This window comes from Triticum dicoccoides, chromosome 7A (assembly GCF_002162155.2).
Source record: "Triticum dicoccoides isolate Atlit2015 ecotype Zavitan chromosome 7A, WEW_v2.0, whole genome shotgun sequence".
NCBI classification, from domain to species: domain Eukaryota; kingdom Viridiplantae; phylum Streptophyta; class Magnoliopsida; order Poales; family Poaceae; genus Triticum; species Triticum dicoccoides.
In genome coordinates, this window is record NC_041392.1 from 507564076 (window position 1) to 507583577 (window position 19502).

General features: G+C 47.2%; 1 protein-coding gene across 1 annotated transcript; it reads right to left on the reverse strand.

Moving 5' to 3' along the window:
• Nucleotides 1-764: 764 nt before the first annotated feature.
• LOC119331546 (probable xyloglucan endotransglucosylase/hydrolase protein 26) lies at nt 765-2115 on the reverse strand. The gene is made up of 4 exons (XM_037604712.1): nt 1901-2115; nt 1717-1817; nt 1419-1612; nt 765-1318 (listed from the first exon to the last, which is right to left on the reverse strand). The coding sequence occupies exons 1-4, from the start codon at nt 2073-2075 to the stop codon at nt 931-933; spliced, it is 858 nt and encodes a 285-aa protein (XP_037460609.1). The 5' UTR covers nt 2076-2115; the 3' UTR covers nt 765-930.
• Nucleotides 2116-19502: the final 17387 nt, after the last annotated feature.

Below are 19502 nucleotides of genomic sequence, written 5' to 3' on the forward strand. Positions count from 1 at the left end.
CAATACGTACCTATCCATATGCCTGATTATTTTTATAATTTTTTCAAAAGTTACGAAAACATTTTTGGCTAAGTGGGTTCGAGTGTACCTTGTTTCCATAAATCAGTTGTTTAATATAGAGTTCCGATATATTGTGTACATTTAACATCAATATTGAATTTAGTAGCGGTGTTTATTTCATTTAAGAAATATACACCATTTTACAACTATCTGATCTCAACAGAACAAATTATATTCGAGAGAAGGCAACATCCTCTTTGGAACATAAATGAAAAAATAGCGTGCTACAGAAAATAGTGCGGCCGCTGAAAATATGCTATTAGCGTGCTATAGCGTGCTACACCGTGCTATTAGCGAGACATTATACACAAATTAATTTAGCGAGCCAATACTCTACACATTATAGCGTGCTATTAGCGGCGCTATAGCGCGCTATTTTTTTCAGTCATCATTTATCACGCCAAAAAAGAATGCACGTACTCCATCCATTCCTAAATATAAGTCTTTTTTAGAGATTTACATTTGGACTACGTATAGATGAATATGGACATATTTTAGTGATACCGAACAGTTTGAGTGATCGATCGGTGTTGGGTTAAGTCTTGCAACGAGCGCAACCCTCGTTCCTAAATATAAGTCTTTTCAAGATATGAATATGGACTTACATACGGATGAATATATACCTATTTTAGAGTGTAGGTTCACTCATTTTGCTTCATATTAAAATTTCTAAAAAGACTTATATTTAGAAACGAAGGGAGTAGTAATTTCGCAAGAAACTCTTTATATTCAACACAAAAGAATAAACATATGAGGAGATTCGACGCAACGTCCCTCAAACATCCAGGGAAACAAAATGGGTGTAGCGAGTGCGCGCATGTACATGCGCACCGATCGTATAGCGTATTACAGTACATGATTTATTTATCATCAGTACTGGGGCATGCTGCACTCGGGCGGTACGGGGCCCTTGCCGTTGACGCAGTAGTCGTAGATGGTGTAGCCGAGCTGCACGGCCCTGAGCTGGCGCATCTGCTCCTTGGTGAGCTGGGACGGCTCCGGCGGGGTGTCCTTGTTGCATCTGGCGGCGCACTCGGCGTCGGTGCTCAGGCACTCGCAGACGTCGAGGCCCATGTTGTCGTACTCGGCGACGAAGGGCGCCTTGGCCCAGTCCGTCTTGACGCGGCCGCCCTGCGTGGCCCAGTCGTCCGCCGACCAGATGCTGGAGAAGCCGTACATCGGCCGCTTCGTCGGGAACGGCACGCCCTTGCTCGCGTAGTTGCGGAACACGCGGATCGGGATGCTGTCCACAAACCACCTGCATGCACGCAGAGATTCAATCCATGGAAGTCAGCCTCCGTCGATCCTGTATATAATCTGGCAGCAGAGGTACAAGGATGCATGCATGGGCTGCTTACACGATCATGGAGGGGTTCCAGAAGATGGTGTAGTTGTGGAAGTCGGCGGTGGGGTCGAACCAGGGGTAGAACTGCACCTCCTTGGCGCCCACGCCGTCGGCGAACACGTTGGTGTGGATGGTGTAGGGCTGGCCCGTCTCGTTGCCCAGGAACTCGAAGTCGATCTCGTCGTGGTCGTCGCCCACCGACGACGTCTGTCATAATCAGTTTCTCACCATCAATTATCAATTTTCTCGTGCATATATACGCATGCGTCTGATGAGAAATGTTGCATATGGCAAACAATGTGCTCACGTACGTAGTAGGTGGTGACGGTGCCGGCCGAATTTCCCTTGACCAGCTTGATCAAGGTGGAGATGCTGCCGTAGATGAACGTCTTCTTGGTCCGGAGCATACTGCCTGATGACCACGAACTGAATTTAGTAAGCAAAAGAGCATTTTTGACACGCACAGATGCTGAGAGATACGAAGATGTGTGTTACCTGAGATGTTGCTGACGAGGGAGAGCGTGAGGTGCTCCCCTCCGTCCGTCATCGCGGCGTTCTGCGGCTCCCATGTGATGTCGCACAGGTCGGCGAAGTTCGCGCCGACGAGCCCGAGCCTCAGCACCGCCGCGAACGCCACGACGGCGAGGAGACCCCTCATCGACCTCCCCATCTCCTCCTCGCGTGTACGTGGATAGCCAACTGTTGCGTGCGGTCGACGACTTCGAGCTGGTAGAGAATTCAGAGGGCGCCGGTCTAGCTTTATACTATAAGATGATCGGAATTTTCATTTCCAGTTCGGAGAGGGGAGGTTCTGGCGCGCATGTAGGCACGTAGAAATGAATAATGATCTGCGCGGCCCCGACGGATTCTGCCAGCCTGCTCGACGTCTGAATGATTTGACTAATGGAATCTTCTGGTTGATGATCTACTAATAAGGAATGGTTCTTGGCAGGGGGTTTAGTAGTGCTCCGCATGACCAATGTTGTTTCCCTTCTTCGACGGGCCTGCACGCGGCGACTGCTGCTATAGTGCTCGCCATCACCTCCGGCATGCGTATGTGTCACCTGGTCAATGGAAACGGTGTTCGCCATTTGTCAAATGAGGACATTTTGAGCAAATATCTGCTTCAATGTTTCATCAGCTGCAGCTGAATTAATCCTGTGTTCGTTTCGGTGAAACTTATTTACAAGTTGCTAGCCTGTTAGCGACGCGCGAAGTTTCGTGGCGTCATGTTTTCACAATTGACTGTCCAGCATTAGATACAAGTCGGCAAGTTGTTGTGTGTCCAAATGCTCCGAAAACCAATCGGTTTGACTTTTAAATATGAAGTCTGAATTTTATCATAAAGTCCTACGAAATATCTTTTCAACAATTTCCTGAAGCATGGGCAAGAATTTTTAGAAGGGATGGTACATGGGGATTTACCCTGGTTCGGACCTTCATGATTCAGGTAATACACTACTTCTGCTTTTGCTTTGATTGATTATGGGAAAACGCGTCGCGTGACGGAGTTGCAATATGAGTGGATTTGTTGTTACCGAAACGATGACTAGATGTCGATAACCTCGAACTATCCCCTAACCTTGCTTTATAGGGGGAGGGGGCGCCTAGGGTCACATGTTTTCCAACCGACCTAGAGCCCCGAACGGATAAGAGATCCTCGACTTACGCCAAGATGAAGAACTTTCTGAAAGAAGGGTCGTATAGCTTATGGACCCTAAGGCCGGCCCATCATCTGGCCTGCCCACCGATGGGCCACCCCCGGTGCTATACACCATCAGGCGACATTCATAAACTTTGAATTTAGCACACCGAGCGTGAAGGCTCTTGGGGCTAGCAGATCACTCCCGCTTCACCATATCTGTGTTTGATACTAGTTCTTTCTCAAAATAAAATGGCCAGCGATTTCTCAAACTGGTTGTGTGCCCCATCAGCAACAAAAACATCCCCATGACAAACATAGGGTGAACATAGGTAGTGAAGAGAGGAAAGAGTTAGTTAGGATCAAGTGGGGCCCTAAGGACATGAATTTGTCATGCCAAGGCGCCACACGGTCCGCAACTATAGTATAAAAGGCCTCCCATTATCAATGAGAGCTTTATGTCACATATGGGGAAACCCACATATGTGATTGGTGAGGGAGTCCTGGATTAGGGGGTCCCCGGGCGTCCGGGCTATGTGATATGGGCCGGACTAATGGGCCAAGAAGATACAAGATAGGAGGCCTTCCCCCGTGTCTGGATGGGACTCTTCTTTGCGTGGATGGCAAGCTTGACGTTCGGATGTGAAGATTTCTTTCTCTGTAAACCGACTTTGTAAAACCCTAGGCCCCTCCGGTGTCTATATGAACCGGAGGGTTTAGTCCATAGAGGCGATCATAATGATACAGGCTAGACATCTAGGGTTTAGCCATTACGATCTTGAGGTAGATCAATTCTTGTAACCCTTGTACTCATCAAAGTCAATCAAGCAGGAAGTAGGGTATTACCTCTATCAAGAGGGCCCGAACCTGGGTAAAACATCATGTCCCCTGCCTCCTGTTACCTTCAATCCTCACACGCACGGTTCGGGACCCCCTACCCGAGATCGGTCGGTTTCGACACCGACATTGGTGCTTTCATTGAGAGTTCTTCTAAGCTGTCGACAGAAGGTTCGATGGCTCGTTCGATCATCCACAACGATGCCGTCTCGGGGGAGACTTTCCTCCCCGGCCAAATTTTCGTATTCGACGGCTTCGCACTGCGTGCCAACTCAACCGACCACCTTGAGCATATTGATAGCTACGCCCCTGGCCATCAGATCACTTTTGGAAATCCGAACTATGTCGCTGATATCCGAGGAGACTTGATCTTCGAAGGGTTCGCGGCCCGACCGCCGCTCTGGCCTTAGATCCAGAGCAGACTGCCAGGTCCGAAGATGGGAGTTTAGAGCCCGCCGGACTCCCGACAATTATGGAACTTGCTACCGGAGATCTGGAGGGGACTGCGTCATCAACAAACCCGAAGTCGGACCAGGCTCTCCTTGTCGCTGAAGTGTCGGACTCTCCCTCGGACTCTAGATTCGAACTCTTGAGGTCCGCGTCAAACGGGTGTGGCCAGGAGGCTCTCATCCCGGCCAGCCCCGTGGACTCTCGCTTCCCTGTCCAAACCTCGCTCCTAAACGAGGCTCTGGACTTAATGCGATCCCTCGCCATTACAGAGGAATCGTTTCCGAATTACACCTAGCCCGAATAATGGATTGAGTTTTCCCTTTGAAGGGCTGAGAGTGGGGAGCAGGGAATTTTATGTCCCACCAACCACCCACTTCATAGCCACTATCGAAGACTTAACCGACATGCCGTACTACGCCTCCGAAGACATCGACAGCATGGATGACGACGCCGAGACGAACAAGGCCAAGACCCTCCTTTATCGAACGTTGGACGGCCACCTCCACATACGACGTGTACATGGTAGACACACCCAAAGAGGATGACGATGACGGCAAGAAGGATCCGGTTGAGGACAAGCCTGCTAAAGCACCTCCAAAGCGTCGACGTCAGCGGCGCCGCTCAAAATTGCGTCGCGAAAAAGACATCAATACCGGCACCGAAGACAATAACACTCCGGAGAATGCTGAAGACCCCGAAGCCCCTGTCGAGCCAACATCCGAACAGGATGATTGGGAGGATGCGCTGATACGTCTCCAACATATATATAATTTTTGATTGTTCCATGCTATTATATTATCAACCTTGGATGTTTTATATGCATTTATATGCTATTTATATGATTTTTAGGGACTAACCTATTAACCTAGAGCCCAGTGCCAGTTTCTGTTTTTCCTTGTTTTTGAGTTTTACAGAAAAGGAAAATCAAACGGAGTCCAATTGACCCGAAACTTCACGGAACTTATTTTTGGACCAGAAGAAGGCCATGGAGTAAAAGAGTTGGGCCAGAAGAGTCCCGGGCTGCCCACCCCCCTGGGCGCCTCCCTACCTCGTGGAAAGCCCGGAGACCCCCTGACTTGTTCTCGACTCCAACACCTCTTATATAACTCAAAACTTCTAGAAAGAAACCTAGGTCGGGAGTTCCGCCGCCGCAAGCCTCTCTAGCCACCGAAAACCAATCTAGACCCGTTCTGACACCCTGCCGGAGGGGGGAATCCCTCTCCGGTGGCCATCTTCATCATCCCGATGCTCTCCATGACGAGGAGGGAGTAGTTCACCCTCGGGGCTGAGGGTATGTACCAGTAGCTATGTGTTTGATCTCTCTCTCTCGTGTTCTTGATTCGACACGATCTTGATGTATCGCGAGCTTTGCAATTATAGTTGGATCTTATGATGTTTCTCCCCCTCTACTCTCTTGTAATGGATTGACTTTTCCCTTTGAAGTTATCTTATCGGATTGAGTCTTTAAGGATTTGAGAAAACTTGATGTATGTCTTGCATGTGCTTATTGAAGGAAATATGCCCTAGAGGCAATAATAGAGTTATTATTTATTTCCTTATTTCATGATAAATGTTTATTATTCATGCTATAATTGTATTAATAGGAAACATAATACATGTGTGAATACATAGACAAACATAGTGTCACTAGTATGCCTCTACTTGACTAGCTCGTTAATCAAAGATGGTTAAGTTTCCTAACCATAGACATGAGTTGTCATTTGATTAACGGGATCACATCATTAGGATAATGATGTGATTGACTTGACCCATTCCGTTAGATTAGCACTTGATCGTTTAGTATGTTGCTATTGCTTTCTTCATGACTTATACATGTTCCTATGACTATGAGATTATGCAACTCCCGTTTACCTGAGGAACACTTTGTGTGCTACCAAACATCACAACGTAACCGGGTGATTATAAAGGTGCTCTACAGGTGTCTCCGAAGGTACTTGTTGAGTTGGCATAGATCAAGATTAGGGTTTGTCACTCCGATTGTCGGAGAGGTATCTCTGGGGCCCTCTCGGTAATGCAAAACACTATAAGCCTTGCAAGCGATGAAACTAATGAGTTAGTTGCGGGATAGTGCATTACGAAACGAGAAAAGAGACTTGCCGGTAACGAGATTGAACTAGGTATTGGGATACAGACAATCGAATCTCGGGCAAGTAACATACCAGTGACAAAGAGAACAACGTATAGTGTTATGCGGTTTGACCGATAAAGACCTTCGTAGAATATGTAGGAACCAATATGAGCATCCAGGTTCCGCTATTGGTTATTGATCGGATACATGTCTCGGTCATGTCTACATAGTTCTCGAACCCGTAGGGTCCGCACGCTTAAAGTTCTGTGACGATCGGTTTTATGAGTTTATATGTTTTGATGTACCGAAGGTAGTTCGAAGTCCCGGATATGATCACGGACATGACAAGGAGTCTCGAAATGGTCGAGACATGAAGATTGATATATATGAAACCTACATTTGGACATTGGAAGAGTTCCGGGTAAAATCGGGATTTTACCGGAGTATCGGAGGGGTTACCGGAACCCGCCGGGGGCTAATGGGCCTTGTTGGGCCATAAGGGAAAGAGAGAGGGGCTAGCCTAGGGCAGGCAGCACGCCCCCTCCCCTCTGGTCCGAATTGGACTAGGAGAAGGGGGGGGGGGCGCCCCCCTTTTCTTCTCTTTCTCTCCCTTCCTTTCCCCCTCCTAGTAGGAGTAGGAAAGAGGGGAATCCTACTCCTACTAGGAGGAGGATTCCTCCTCCTGGCGCACCAACAAGGGCTGGCCGGCCTCCCCCTTGCTCCTTTATATACAGGGGCAGGGGCACCTCTAGACACACAAGTTGATCACAAAGATCTCTCCAAGCCATGTGCGGTGCCCCCTCCACCATAATCCACCTCGGTCATACTGTAGCAGTGCTTAGGCGAAGCCCTACCACGGTAGCTTCATCAACATCATCACCACACCCTCGTGCTGACGAAACTCTTCCCCGAGCTCTATTGGATCGTGAGTTCGCGGGACGTCACCGAGCTGAACGTGTGCTGAACACGGAGGTGCCGTACGTTCGGTACCGAGGATCGGTCGATCGTGAAGACGTACGACTACAACAACCGTGTTGTCATAACGCTTCCGCTTAACGGTCTACGAGGGTACGTGGACGACACTCTCCCCTCTTGTTGCTATGCATCACCATGATCCTGCATGTGCTCAGGAATTTTTTTGAAATTACCATGTTCCCCAACAGTGGTATCAGAGCCAGGTTTATGCGTAGATGTTATATGCACGAGTAGAACACAAGTGAGTAGTGGGTGATACAAGTCATACTGCTTACCAGCATGTCATACTTTGGTTCGGCGGTATTGTTGGATGAAGTGGCCCATACCGACATTACGCGTACGCTTAGGCAAGACTGGTTCTACCGACGTGCTTTGCACACAGGTGGCTGGCGGGTGTCAGTTTCTCCAACTTTAGTTGAACCGAGTGTGGCTATGCCTGGTCCTTGTGAAGGTTAAAACATCACTAACTTGATGAACTATCGTTGCGGTTTTGATGCGTAGGTAAGAACGGTTCTTGTTGTGGTATTGTCATGGCAGATGTCCTCGTGAAAGGACTTAGTCGTGGAGCCATCACGATGGGTTAGCTTAAAGGGGTTAAAGCGGACAAGGGACGCAAGGGTTTATACTGGTTCGGCCCCTTACGGTGAAGGTAAAAGCCTACATGCAGTTGTGATAGAATTTGCTTGGGTTTCGATAACCAGGGAGCGAATCCGCTTTGCCTGGTTCTCGAGTTCTTGTTCGTCGTCCCTAAACCGCCGCCGGGTCGTCCCTTTATATACATAGGTCGACGCCCGTCAGTTTATAAAATCCTGAGGCTGGCTCATAAACGTGTTCGGCTCGGTCTCTACTCTTTCTATCTTACAACACAAGTTACATATCAATGTCGGTTTATGTCTACAGGCCTTAACCCGCTTTTGGGCCTTGGGCCTTCATAAAGCGCCACCATCTTTGTCTTCATGGACTTCAAATAAAATACTCATTATGGGGATAACCCGGCCTCTCCTGGCCGGTTTATGTCCAGTAGTAATATCCCCAACATTAGGCCCCAGATTGATTTGAACTGGTTCAGGTCAATCTTCAATACTTAGGAAAATTTCTTCTTCAGCATCCTCACGTAAATCTTATAAACCGTCATGACATCATCTTCCAAGATCATGATAAACCTCCATGACGTCACATATTATTAAAGATTACCTAAATCTTTCCTTCATTAATGAGCCTCCGACAATCGAGATGATAAAGCTGTCACATATCCCATTTTGGGCTCCTCAATTCTCGCGCCTATCACTTATCCATCTCACGTTATAAATAAAGCCGAAGGGTCCTTTTCATTTTCCCCCTTCGTGCCCCTTCGCATCATATTCTTCCTCGCGTCGCCCGAACGTTGGAGCTCTGCCACCGCCGTCGACCTTCGCTTCTGCCCCAGCGACGGCCGCTGCATCAACCTGACCACACCAGAGAAACGCGACGCTCCTCCGCTGTTCCATTAACATCCGTAATTTCCTCCTCTCCTTGCTCTAGATCCACCATTAGGGTTTCAGTGTTCATCGGAGTCTATCGAAGCTCCGGCGCCGCTCTTCCCTGTTCTTCTTAGTAGCATAAACGGCTGGTTTGGATCTATTATTTCTTGTGCGACCGTAGCCATAATCCCCCCTTTTCCTCATTAGAGCATTCTCTTTATATAGAAAAACTCATCTGAATCCGACGAACTATTTAAGCACCTGAAGTTTAGGCCTGAATATATTCAAGTTTTCTGTCACACCGCAGATCTGAAATTATCATATCAATCTGTGAAACTTATTTTTCCTCATTTAGGTACTTTAGATCTGTACCTTTTATACCAATATAGGCGGTGTAGCTTTTTTAAAAATGATAATATGGCAGTTACCCTTAGTCCCCTCTTAAACCGCCGATTCATTTATCTTTTCACCTCCTCCATTGTCAGACTCCGGTTTAACAATATGCATATACCTTTGCTTCTGCTTATTGCCTTATACTCGTCTGTCATAGATCTTAAACTGACATTCATCTTTTACCAGCTTTCCATTACAATGGCCAAGCAATTTTATGCTTGTAACTGGGTCCCTTCCCGGGTTACTGCAGAGCAATTAGACGGATGCGTCAGAACTGGCGCTTTACCAAAACAAAGTGAGATCCACTGGCGCATTCCTGGTCTAGAAAATCCTCCTACCCCAAAGGACGGCGAGGTAGTGATATTTGTTGATCACATGATCCGTGGTTTTAAACCGCCCGGATCCAAGTTTTTCCACGATGTGCTTGCCATTTTTCAGATCCACCCTCAAAATATTGGACCCAACTCCGTGTCCAATATTTGCAACTTCCAAGTGTTTTGTGAAGCGTATCTGCAAGAAGAGCCAACTGTCGAGTTGTTCCGGGATGTTTTCTATTTAGACCGTCGTACCGAATTTGTAGACGGCCCCAACACTGAACTTGGCGGTGTCTCCATACAGAAAAGGAAGGATGTTAGCTTCCCTCATGCCAAGCTTCACAGTCATCCTAAGGATTGGAACCAGACTTAGTTCTATTGTAAGGATACCTCTCCTGAAGGTGAGAACCCTCTACCGGGTTATCGTGCTCAGCGGCTTACCAACACACACCCTCTTCTGCAACGACTGACTGCCAAGGAACGGGCTTCATACGCACCACAACTCGCCAAGCTCAGAGCTTTCATGGCCAATGGTTTGACAGGGGTGGACTTTATTCGTTGCTGGATATATTGGAGTATCTTGCCGTTAAGCCGCCGCCCCGGTTTAATGTGTGAGTACACAGGGGACTTCAAATATCCTCAACGACATATTGATATTCAGCTAACAGAGGCTAAAGTCACTGAATTTGTTAAGAAGATGTTGGATGAACCAGTGACTGTCTGTAGCAAAATAGGGCTTAGCCCCTTCTGCGTTTCCAATAAACCGCCAGCTATAAGACTTGCCTCCCTCCTATTTGTACTTACTATTCTTAACTGTGCAATCTTTTATATCCTCTGCCCATCTTTTTAACAGGGCGACGACCCATTCTGGAAGAAGAAACCGCGGGATAAACTGGCTAAGACTCCTCGACCTAAGACGAAGGCTGTCAAGAAACCTGCCAAGAGAAAGGTAGCTGAACCCATCGGTTTAGACCTTGATGACGACCTTGATGATCCGAACGTAGAGGTAGAACTTGACTCTCTTGGTTCATTTTTCATACACCTCATTGACAATGATTATTATCAGGATAACGCTGAGGGCAGCCAAGCTGACGACGCAGAGGTAATTATCCTTTCCTCCGGTTCAGACCCTCTGCCAACACAAAAAATCCGACAAGCAGTACGGAAAGTAAGATTTTCTCACCCCGTAGCTCACTTGGACCCAAACTTTCTTTTGAAGAAGCAGCAACAAGAAGCTCGCCGCACAACCCGACACATCGGCCAAGTAGTCACTTCGGCCGGTTTATCGAATACGCCAGTTCGTAAGCGTCGATCTGAGGTCTCAAACACTTCCGATACTTCTTATCCCAAGGCGGGTTATTTCCGAGAGCCTCTTAATCCATCCGATTCAAATTATCAGGGAACGCCTCTGTCATCATCCGACGAGTCAACGACCACACAGCTTCCGCCCCTTAAGACTTCCCCTGGGTAAACACCTTAAACTTACTCTTTTTGACGCTTTATATTTACATGGTATACTGACCTTTATACCTTTCTCTTTCAGAGCCAAGGCCAGAACCAACAAGAAAGGTCATGTAGATAAACCGTATGACGACCATGCAGTTGTTGAACCGGAAAGAACTCCAGAGCCGGAGGGAGCAAATGCTGACGCCGTGCTTGATGATCTGCCACCCCCAAATCAGGATTTTATTGAACAAGTAGAAGTTGATACAACAGGTCAGGCTGATATACCAACAAGCCCAGTCCCAACTGAGGATAAACCGTCAAGCCCAGCTAAGGCTGCTGATGAATCGTCAACTCCGATAAAGGCTGCTGGTGAACGGGAAGATGATGTTATAATCACTGGTGTTGGCCACACCACCCCTTGCAATCCTATTGCATTATTAAAGCATAGTGCCAAGGAGGAAATTTCTGCTATGGGCAAAGGCAAATGGAGCACAGACTTGTCAAGCTACACCCACCTCAACACCCAAGAACTTCACTCTGGTTTTTTTAAACCATCTGCACACAAATCGTGACTACGAAGCCGGTTTAGTGAATCTGCACACAAACCTTTTCTTTCTTATATCCAATTTCCAGTACCAACTCCAGTAGCCCCCAAGGGCCGATTTATGATGCCTATCCAAAATGGGACTTGCAATATCGCAATTCTTCATGCTTATCTTCCAAGGGCCGGTTTATCTTTTTAGGATGAACTGGTACTTTTAACTTTGTAATTTTGAAACTTTCATTAGTGTAATCCCCAAGGGCCGGTTTATCTTTCTAAGATGAACCGGGACTTTAATCGATGTTACTTTGAGCAACCGTACATTAGCCCCCAAGTGTCAAGAATAATACTTGTATTGTGCTTGGGACTTAAAAAAAATCTGATGATCAAGCAAATATGCATTAGCCCCCAAGTGCCAAGTGTATAACTTGTTATGTTCTTGGGACTTCCAAATTTTACTGCCACTTCATAATATGTCTTTCTCTTATAGGCTGAGCTGAGCAAAAAGGAAGCCCAAATTGCTAACTTTCAAGAAAATATCCAAACCCAGCAAGCAGAGACCTCCAAGGCCAAAGAAGAATTGATCAGTGCCTTAGCAGCCATGGAGAAGCTGAAGGAAACTTTGAAGAAGGAATAGGCAGACAGGGGCATAGAAAAATCCACTGTACAAAAGATAGCCGAAGACACAGAGGCAGCCCTTAAACCGGTGGTCGAAGAGCTGGCCGGTTTAAAGCGGTAGATCAATGCCATGACCTCTGCTGTTTTTGGTAAGTGTCTCTCCTGAATCTTTTCAATATACATTATCTCATCTATTGTTGGTTTACTGATGCTTGCGATGACACAGGAACCCACATTACCCACCTGGGCTCGGACATGCGGATGAAGCTGAAAGCTGCCTATACACTGATAGAGCAGTTATATTCTGAAGCTCAACGGGCCATCTGCACTGCTGCACATAACAAACCGCCTCCAACTTTGATAAAGGATACCATTGAGAAACTGTCAATGCTGCCTGCCCGTCTGGACGAGTTAAAGAGATCAGGTGCAAGGGCAGGTGCGCTGACTGCACTAATGTGAGTGAAGGCATGGATACCGGATCTTGACTCGTCGGATATTGGCAGAGGTTATCCTAGCATAAAAGAGGACGGCTCCGAGTTTAACAATGATGATCTTCGGAGGCTGACGAAAGAAATGCGCCCTATAGCGAGCAAACTAGCCGCAGAAATAGATCTCTCTCACTATCAACCGGTTTATGACGCTGATCACAAAAGACTTCCTGCGCCAACACATGATGTAGAAGATCTTATGCCGCCAATCCGTAAGCATACCTATGCCCCTGATGTTGACCCCTCAAAGCTTATAAGTGATGAGGTTGTGTTCCAAGCCTTGATTGGAATCGATTGGGCAACCATTGACTTCCAGCCACTGGGTAGAGAGGAGGAAGATGCACCAGCGCAGGGTGATCCACAGCCTTCAACTCAGCCCGGTGATGAGTCATGATCCGGTGGCTAGTTTATCCTTCTGCGTACTGCCACACTATGTCGAAAACAATTATTCTTTCGGGTTGTTAAAGCGCCTTCTAATAGCTAGTTGAAAACACTTGGTCTGATATGCCATCGTGCATACTTATTTTGCCTGATACTGTGAATCCACCATGCTCTAAGAGATAATCCGTATCGGTGTTATTTAAATTGTTCCTGCATACAAGAAATTTGAAAGTGTCCTGGCGGTTTACCGCTGGACGGGTCATGATGCCCAAACATATGGCCTATGGATTGATAACCCAGGCTGTACTTTGAAAGAATAATCAAAGATAAAAAGGGTGATACCTGTGATATCGTATCATACTGTTGGTTGACCAACTTTTGTATATTTAGGGTGGTAACCCCAATCTTGAGTATTGATAACTCCTTCCATGTTGTGTCGGTCTATGATAAAACTGTACCGGGTTATAATAAACACCGGTGGACTTGTAGTCAAAACTAGATCGGGTTAATAAGCGCCGGATTATGCTTAATCATGTACTGGCAACTTTATAGTTAAAAGCTTAGCCGGGTTAATGAATGCCGGTTTATCAAAACCATTATAAATCTCATCAAAGGAGAAAAAACTTGGCAAATAAAAGCATATGAAAACTTGTAGTCGAGGCTTTTCACGGGCTGCCAGGCCCCAAATTCGAGGCTTTTCATGGGCTGCCAGGCCGCTAAGTTAAACCATTTTACAAAGCCTTTTAAGATGGACCTCAATCTTTAACCAATTGTCGTTTTAACTTTGACAAGTTCAGGGTCTATGAGATTGACTTGTCAAAAGTTCGGCGGGTCATACCAGGTTTACCTGGATGGAGTGGCTTACTTAAAAAGGCAGGCTAACCCTGGGTTTTAGGTGTATACACCAGGCTTCCAAGCCGTGGCTTGATAGCCTATTACAAGTGTAGATTCTTTGTTCATTGCGAAGCAAAGAATCCCCAAGCAATATTTTGAGCTGTGCTCGGTGGTTCCTATGTTTGAGTTGTTCTTTTATAACACTCTCTTTGGCCCCAGAGTAATTTTCTTTTTGGCTTTGAGCCGATCAAGAGGTGTAGCTATGATTCGAAAAACGACCGAGCCCCCAAGTGATTTTTCTGGTGGCCTTGCATCGATCAAGAGGTGTAGCAATGGTTCGGGCACGACTAAGCCCCCAGGTGATTTTTATATAGGGCTGTATAAGCTGAATCAAGGGGTAAACCGGACTCCGCTTCATGAGCAGAAAGCCCCCATGTCACCACACATGATATAAGAAAACAACAGATACCCCGCTTTAGCTGAGGCTCCGGTTTATTATATTGATCATAATATATACATTGTCATAACTATGTACATAAGAAGAGCCTGTGGCTCAAGTATAGTAAGGCCAAAGATGAGCTATATTCCACGGCCGTTGGGTCTGCTCTTCCGATTTACGTGAATCTTTATGCTCTCGAACATCGATGAGGTAGTATGAGCTGTTGTGCAGATTTTTGCTGACCACAAAAGGTCCTTCCCAAGGTGGGGACAACTTGTGCATATCAGTCATGACGGATGTCACTAGGGAGAACCGCCTCCACTCCGTAAACCATGAAGAAGGGCGTGTAACCCATAGATCTGTTCGGTGTGGTGTTGATGCTCCATAACATGGAAGGTAACTCCTCCACCCAACAGCCCGGTGTCCGCTTTAAAGGAACCATAAGCCGGAGCTTGATGCCTCTCAAAATCTCTTGATTGGCTCTCTCTGCTTGACCATTAGATTGGGGGTGAGCCACTGATGATACGTCAAGTCGGATGTGCTCACGCTGACAAAATTCTTCCATAGCGCCCTTGGATAGATTAGTACCACTATCAGTTATAATGCTGTGTGGAAAACCAAAACGGAAGATCACCTTTTTGATGAATTGAACCACCGTGGCCGCATCACACTTACTGTCTGGCTCTGCCTCCACCCACTTGGTAAACTTATCAACCGCCACCAGCAGGTGGGTCTTCTTGTCCTTGGACCTCTTAAAGGGTCCAACCATATCCAGCCCCCAAGTTGCAAATGGCCAAGTGATTGGAATCATCCTTAATTCTTGAGCCGGAACATGAGCGTGGCATGCAAACTTCTGACAACCGTCCCACCTCTTTACCAAATCCTCAACATCAGCATGAGTCATCAACCAATAGAAGCCGTGACGAAAGGCCTTAGCCACCAAGGATTTTGAACCGGCGTGGTGACCACAATCTCCTTCGTGGATCTCACGCAAAATCTCACAACCTTCTTGAGGAGACACACAACGCTGAAACACCCCTGGTACACTGCAATGATGCAACTCCCCTTTGATAATGGTCATTGACTTGGATCGCCGAATTATCTGCTGGGCCAAAGTTTCATCGTCTGGTAACTCGCCCTGGTTCATGTATGCCAGGTATGGGACCGTCCAATCCGGAATACCGTGAAGAGCCGCCACCAATTGAGCCTCCGGGTCAGGCACAGCCAAATCCTCCTCTATAGGTATCTTGACTGGAGGATTATGCAGCACATCCAGAAAGGCATTGGGTGGCACCGGTTTACGTTGAGAGCCTAAGCGACTTAAAGCATCTGCCGCTTCATTCTTTTGCCGGTCTATATGGTCAACCTGATAACCCTTGCAATGACCAGCCACTGTGTCCACCTCTCGTCTATATGCCGCCATGAGCGGATCCTTGGAATCCCAAGTTCTAGACACCTGTTGAGCTACCAGGTCTGAGTCACCAAACCACTTAACCCGGCTTAAATTCATCTCCTTAGCCATCCGAAGACCATGGAGAAAGGCCTCATATTCAGCTGCATTGTTAGTGCAAGGGAACCTTAAACGGAGAACATAAAAAAACTTATCACTTCGTGGGGAAGTTAATATGACTCCAGCCCCCGAGCCTTCCAATTGTCTGGACCCATCAAAATGAATAGTCCAATAAGTGTCATCTGGATTTTCCTCTGGTGCCTGCAACTCTGTCCAATCATTGATGAAGTCCACAAGTGCTTAGGATTTGATTGCTGTGTGAGGCGTATATTTTAACCCGTGAGGTCCAAGCTCAATAGCCCATTTGGCAATCCGGCCGGTTGCTTCTCTATTTTGGATGATATCCCCTAAGGGGGCGGAACTGACCACAGTGATAGGATGACCCTGAAAATAGTGCTTGAGCTTCTGGCTGGCCATGAAAACTCCATACACCAGCTTCTGCCAATGTGGGTACCTCTGCTTAGACTCAATAAGCACCTCACTGATATTAATAAACCGACCGTTGAACCGGATACTCCTTTCCAGCCTCCTTGCGCTCCACAACAATAGCCACGCTGACAGCCCGGGCATTAGCAGCCACATATAACAACAATGACTCTTTATCAATAGGAGCAGCAAGGACCGGCGGCTCGGCTAACTGCCTCTTCAAGTCTTCAAATGCTTCATTAGCAGCCTCACTCCAGACGAAGTCATCCGTCTTCTTCAACGTCTGATATAAAGGGATGGCCTTCTCCCCAAGGGGACTTATAAACCGTCTCAAAGCTGCAATCCGGCCTGCTAGTCGTTGAACATCATTGGTACACTTCGGTTTAGCCAAAGAGGTTATGGATTTGATTTTCTTCGGATTAGCTTCAATGCCCTTGTTAGACACCAGAAAACCCAAGAGCTTTCCTACCGGTACACCAAAGACACACTTGGACGGATTAAGCATCATTTTATAAACCCGGAGATTATCAAAAGTCTCCTTCAAATCATCTATCAATGTCTCCTCCTTTCTGGACTTCACCACAATATCATCCACATAAGCATGAACATTACGCCCGATCTGATTGTGAAGACAATTCTGTACACATCGCTGATAAGTCGCCTGGGAACTCTTGAGCCCAAAAGGCATTGATACATAGCAGAAGGCTCCAAAAGGAGTTATAAAAGTTGTTTTCTCCTGGTCCTTAACCACCATTTTGATCTGATGATAACCAGAATAAGCATCCAGAAAACACAAACGGTCACAACCCGCCCTAGCATCAATGATTTGATCAATACGAGGGAGAGCAAAGGGATCAGCTGGACAGGCCTTGTTTAGATTTGTGTAGTCCACACACATACGCCAAGTGCCGTTCTTCTTAAGCACCAGCACCAGATTAGCTAGCCATTCAGGGTGAAAACCTTCCACAATAAACCCTGCGGCCAAGAGCCGGGCTACGTCCTCACCAATAGCCTTACATCTTTCTTCTTTGAACAGACGGAGAAATTGCCTAACTGGTTTAAACATGGGATCAATATTGAGAGTGTGCTCAGCGAGTTCCCTCGGTACACCTGGCATGTTAGAGGGTTTCCATGCAAAGATGCCCCAGTTCTCACGGATGAACTCGATGAGCGCGCTTTCCTATTTTGGATCCAAGTTAGAGCTGATACTAAACTGTTGAGATGAATCGCCAGGAACAAAATCAACCAGTTTAGTCTCATCAACCGATTTAAACTTTAAGGCCAGATCATGCTCTGTAGTTGGTTTCTTCAACGACGTCATATCTGCCGGATCAACATTGTCCTTGTAGAACTTCAACTCTTCTATTGCACAAACTGACTCAGCATAAGCCGCATCACCTTCTTCGCATTCCAAAGCGATCTTACGACTTCCATGTACCGTGATGGTTCCCTTGTGACCCGGTATCTTGAGTTGCAGGTAAACATAACAAGGCCTTGCCATGAACTTGGCATAAGTCGGCCGTCCAAACAGGGCATGATACGGGCTCTTGATCTTTACTACCTCAAAGGTCAATGTTTTTGATCTTGAGTCATGCTCATCTCCAAAAGCCACCTCTAGGGCTATCTTACCAACGGGATACACTGATTTTCCAGGCACCACACCATGAAAAACAATGTTTGATGGTTTAAGATTCTTATCTGTTAACCCCATGCGACAGAAGGTTTCATAATAAAGGATGTTGATACTACTTCCTCCATCCATGAGTACCTTGGTGAACTTGTATCCTCCAACCTGAGGTGCCACTACTAATGCCAGATGACCAGGGTTATCCACCCGAGGCGGATGATCTTCTCTACTCCACACAATGGGTTGTTCAGACCAACGCAAGTAACGGGTCACCACCGGTTTGACGGAGTTCACTGCCCTTTTATGAAGCTTCTGATCGCGCTTGCTCAAACTGGTGGTGAAAACATGGTACTGCCCACTATTCAATTGCTTCGGGTTGCTCTGGTAACCCGACTGCTGCTGTTCCTGCTGACCCCCCTGATGATTGTAACCACCTTGGTTGCCCTGACTGCCTTGATTGACATGTCCGCTCTGATTACCGTGGAAACCTGAACCGGAACTTCCTCCACCGTAACCCGGCCCATGAGATCAGGGGCCTGAACCACCGCCCGGTCCATGATCATACTGAAAAAATCTAAAATTTTGAATTCCTGCATAATATAACAATCCTTCCAGAGGTGCGTTGCCGGCTTATCCCGCGATCCGTGCTTCAGGCAAGGCTGGTTCAACAGGTGAGACAGGCGCTCCGGATTAGGACCTGGTCCTCCACCACACGGGGGCGGTTTACCCTTACGACGCTGGCCTTTGTCCTGCACGTTAGTATTAGCCACAAAATCTAAACTGCTATCTGCTTTACGCTTACCGCTGTGACCCGTCGGGTTATGTTGCTGCCCTTTGGTGTTGCCGCTCTTCTTTCCCTTCCCTGTCTTGTCATCATCAGACTCGGGGTCCTTGGTACTATCAGAGTCGGGATACTTCACCAGAACCCCCATAAGTGTTCCCATGTCGTTGCAATGGCGTTTGAGCCATCCCAACTTCAGCTTCAGAGGTGCAAAACGGCAATTGCCTTCCAATGTTAAAACTTCTGTATCAGCGTTGATGCGGTCTGATGAATGCAAAATCTCCGAAACCGGCACACCCAGTGGGTTGTTGATTCTCCTTCCTCCTGGACATAGGCAGCTAAATCAACAATTGACATGGGCTGCTTGCACGTATCCTTGAAATTCTGGATAAACCGGGCCCTTAACTCGGCCCACAACCCAATGGAGTTGGCCGGCAGGTTTTTCAACCATGTGCGAGCTATTCCCTCCAACATCATGGTAAAGTATTTAGCACACGCCGCATCATCCACATCCAGCATCTCCATTGCCATCTCATAGTTTTCCACCCATGACTCGGGGGATAAATCGGCAGTGTAATTTGGCACCTTACGCGGGCCTTTGAAATCCTTGGGTAGCCATACATTGCGCAGTGCTGGGACGAGACATGGTACCCCCAAAGAACTAGAGGTAACCCCTTGTTCCACCGCCGTTGTTGTACGAACCGAAGTAAGTTGGCGGGCATCATGTTGCGCCGCTAACTCGGCCTCTCGACTTGCCCTAGCACGATCCACTACATCATGAGCATCGCCACTGCCACCCGCTGGGTTATGGCCACAGGGCAGATTACGATTTCGCGCACTGCTTGA

What these genes read in the sequence shown, in the direction of transcription:
- LOC119331546 (XM_037604712.1), bottom strand. Translation starts at nt 2,075, where the DNA reads ATGGGGAGGTCGATGAGGGGTCTCCTCGCCGTCGTGGCGTTCGCGGCG. An exon ending in GCACCGTCACCACCTACTAC is followed by an intron (nt 1,613 to 1,716) that starts GTACGTGAGCAC and finishes TGATTATGACAG; the next exon opens with ACGTCGTCGGTGGGCGACGA. An exon ending in TGGAACCCCTCCATGATCGT is followed by an intron (nt 1,319 to 1,418) that starts GTAAGCAGCCCA and finishes GCGTGCATGCAG; the next exon opens with GTGGTTTGTGGACAGCATCC.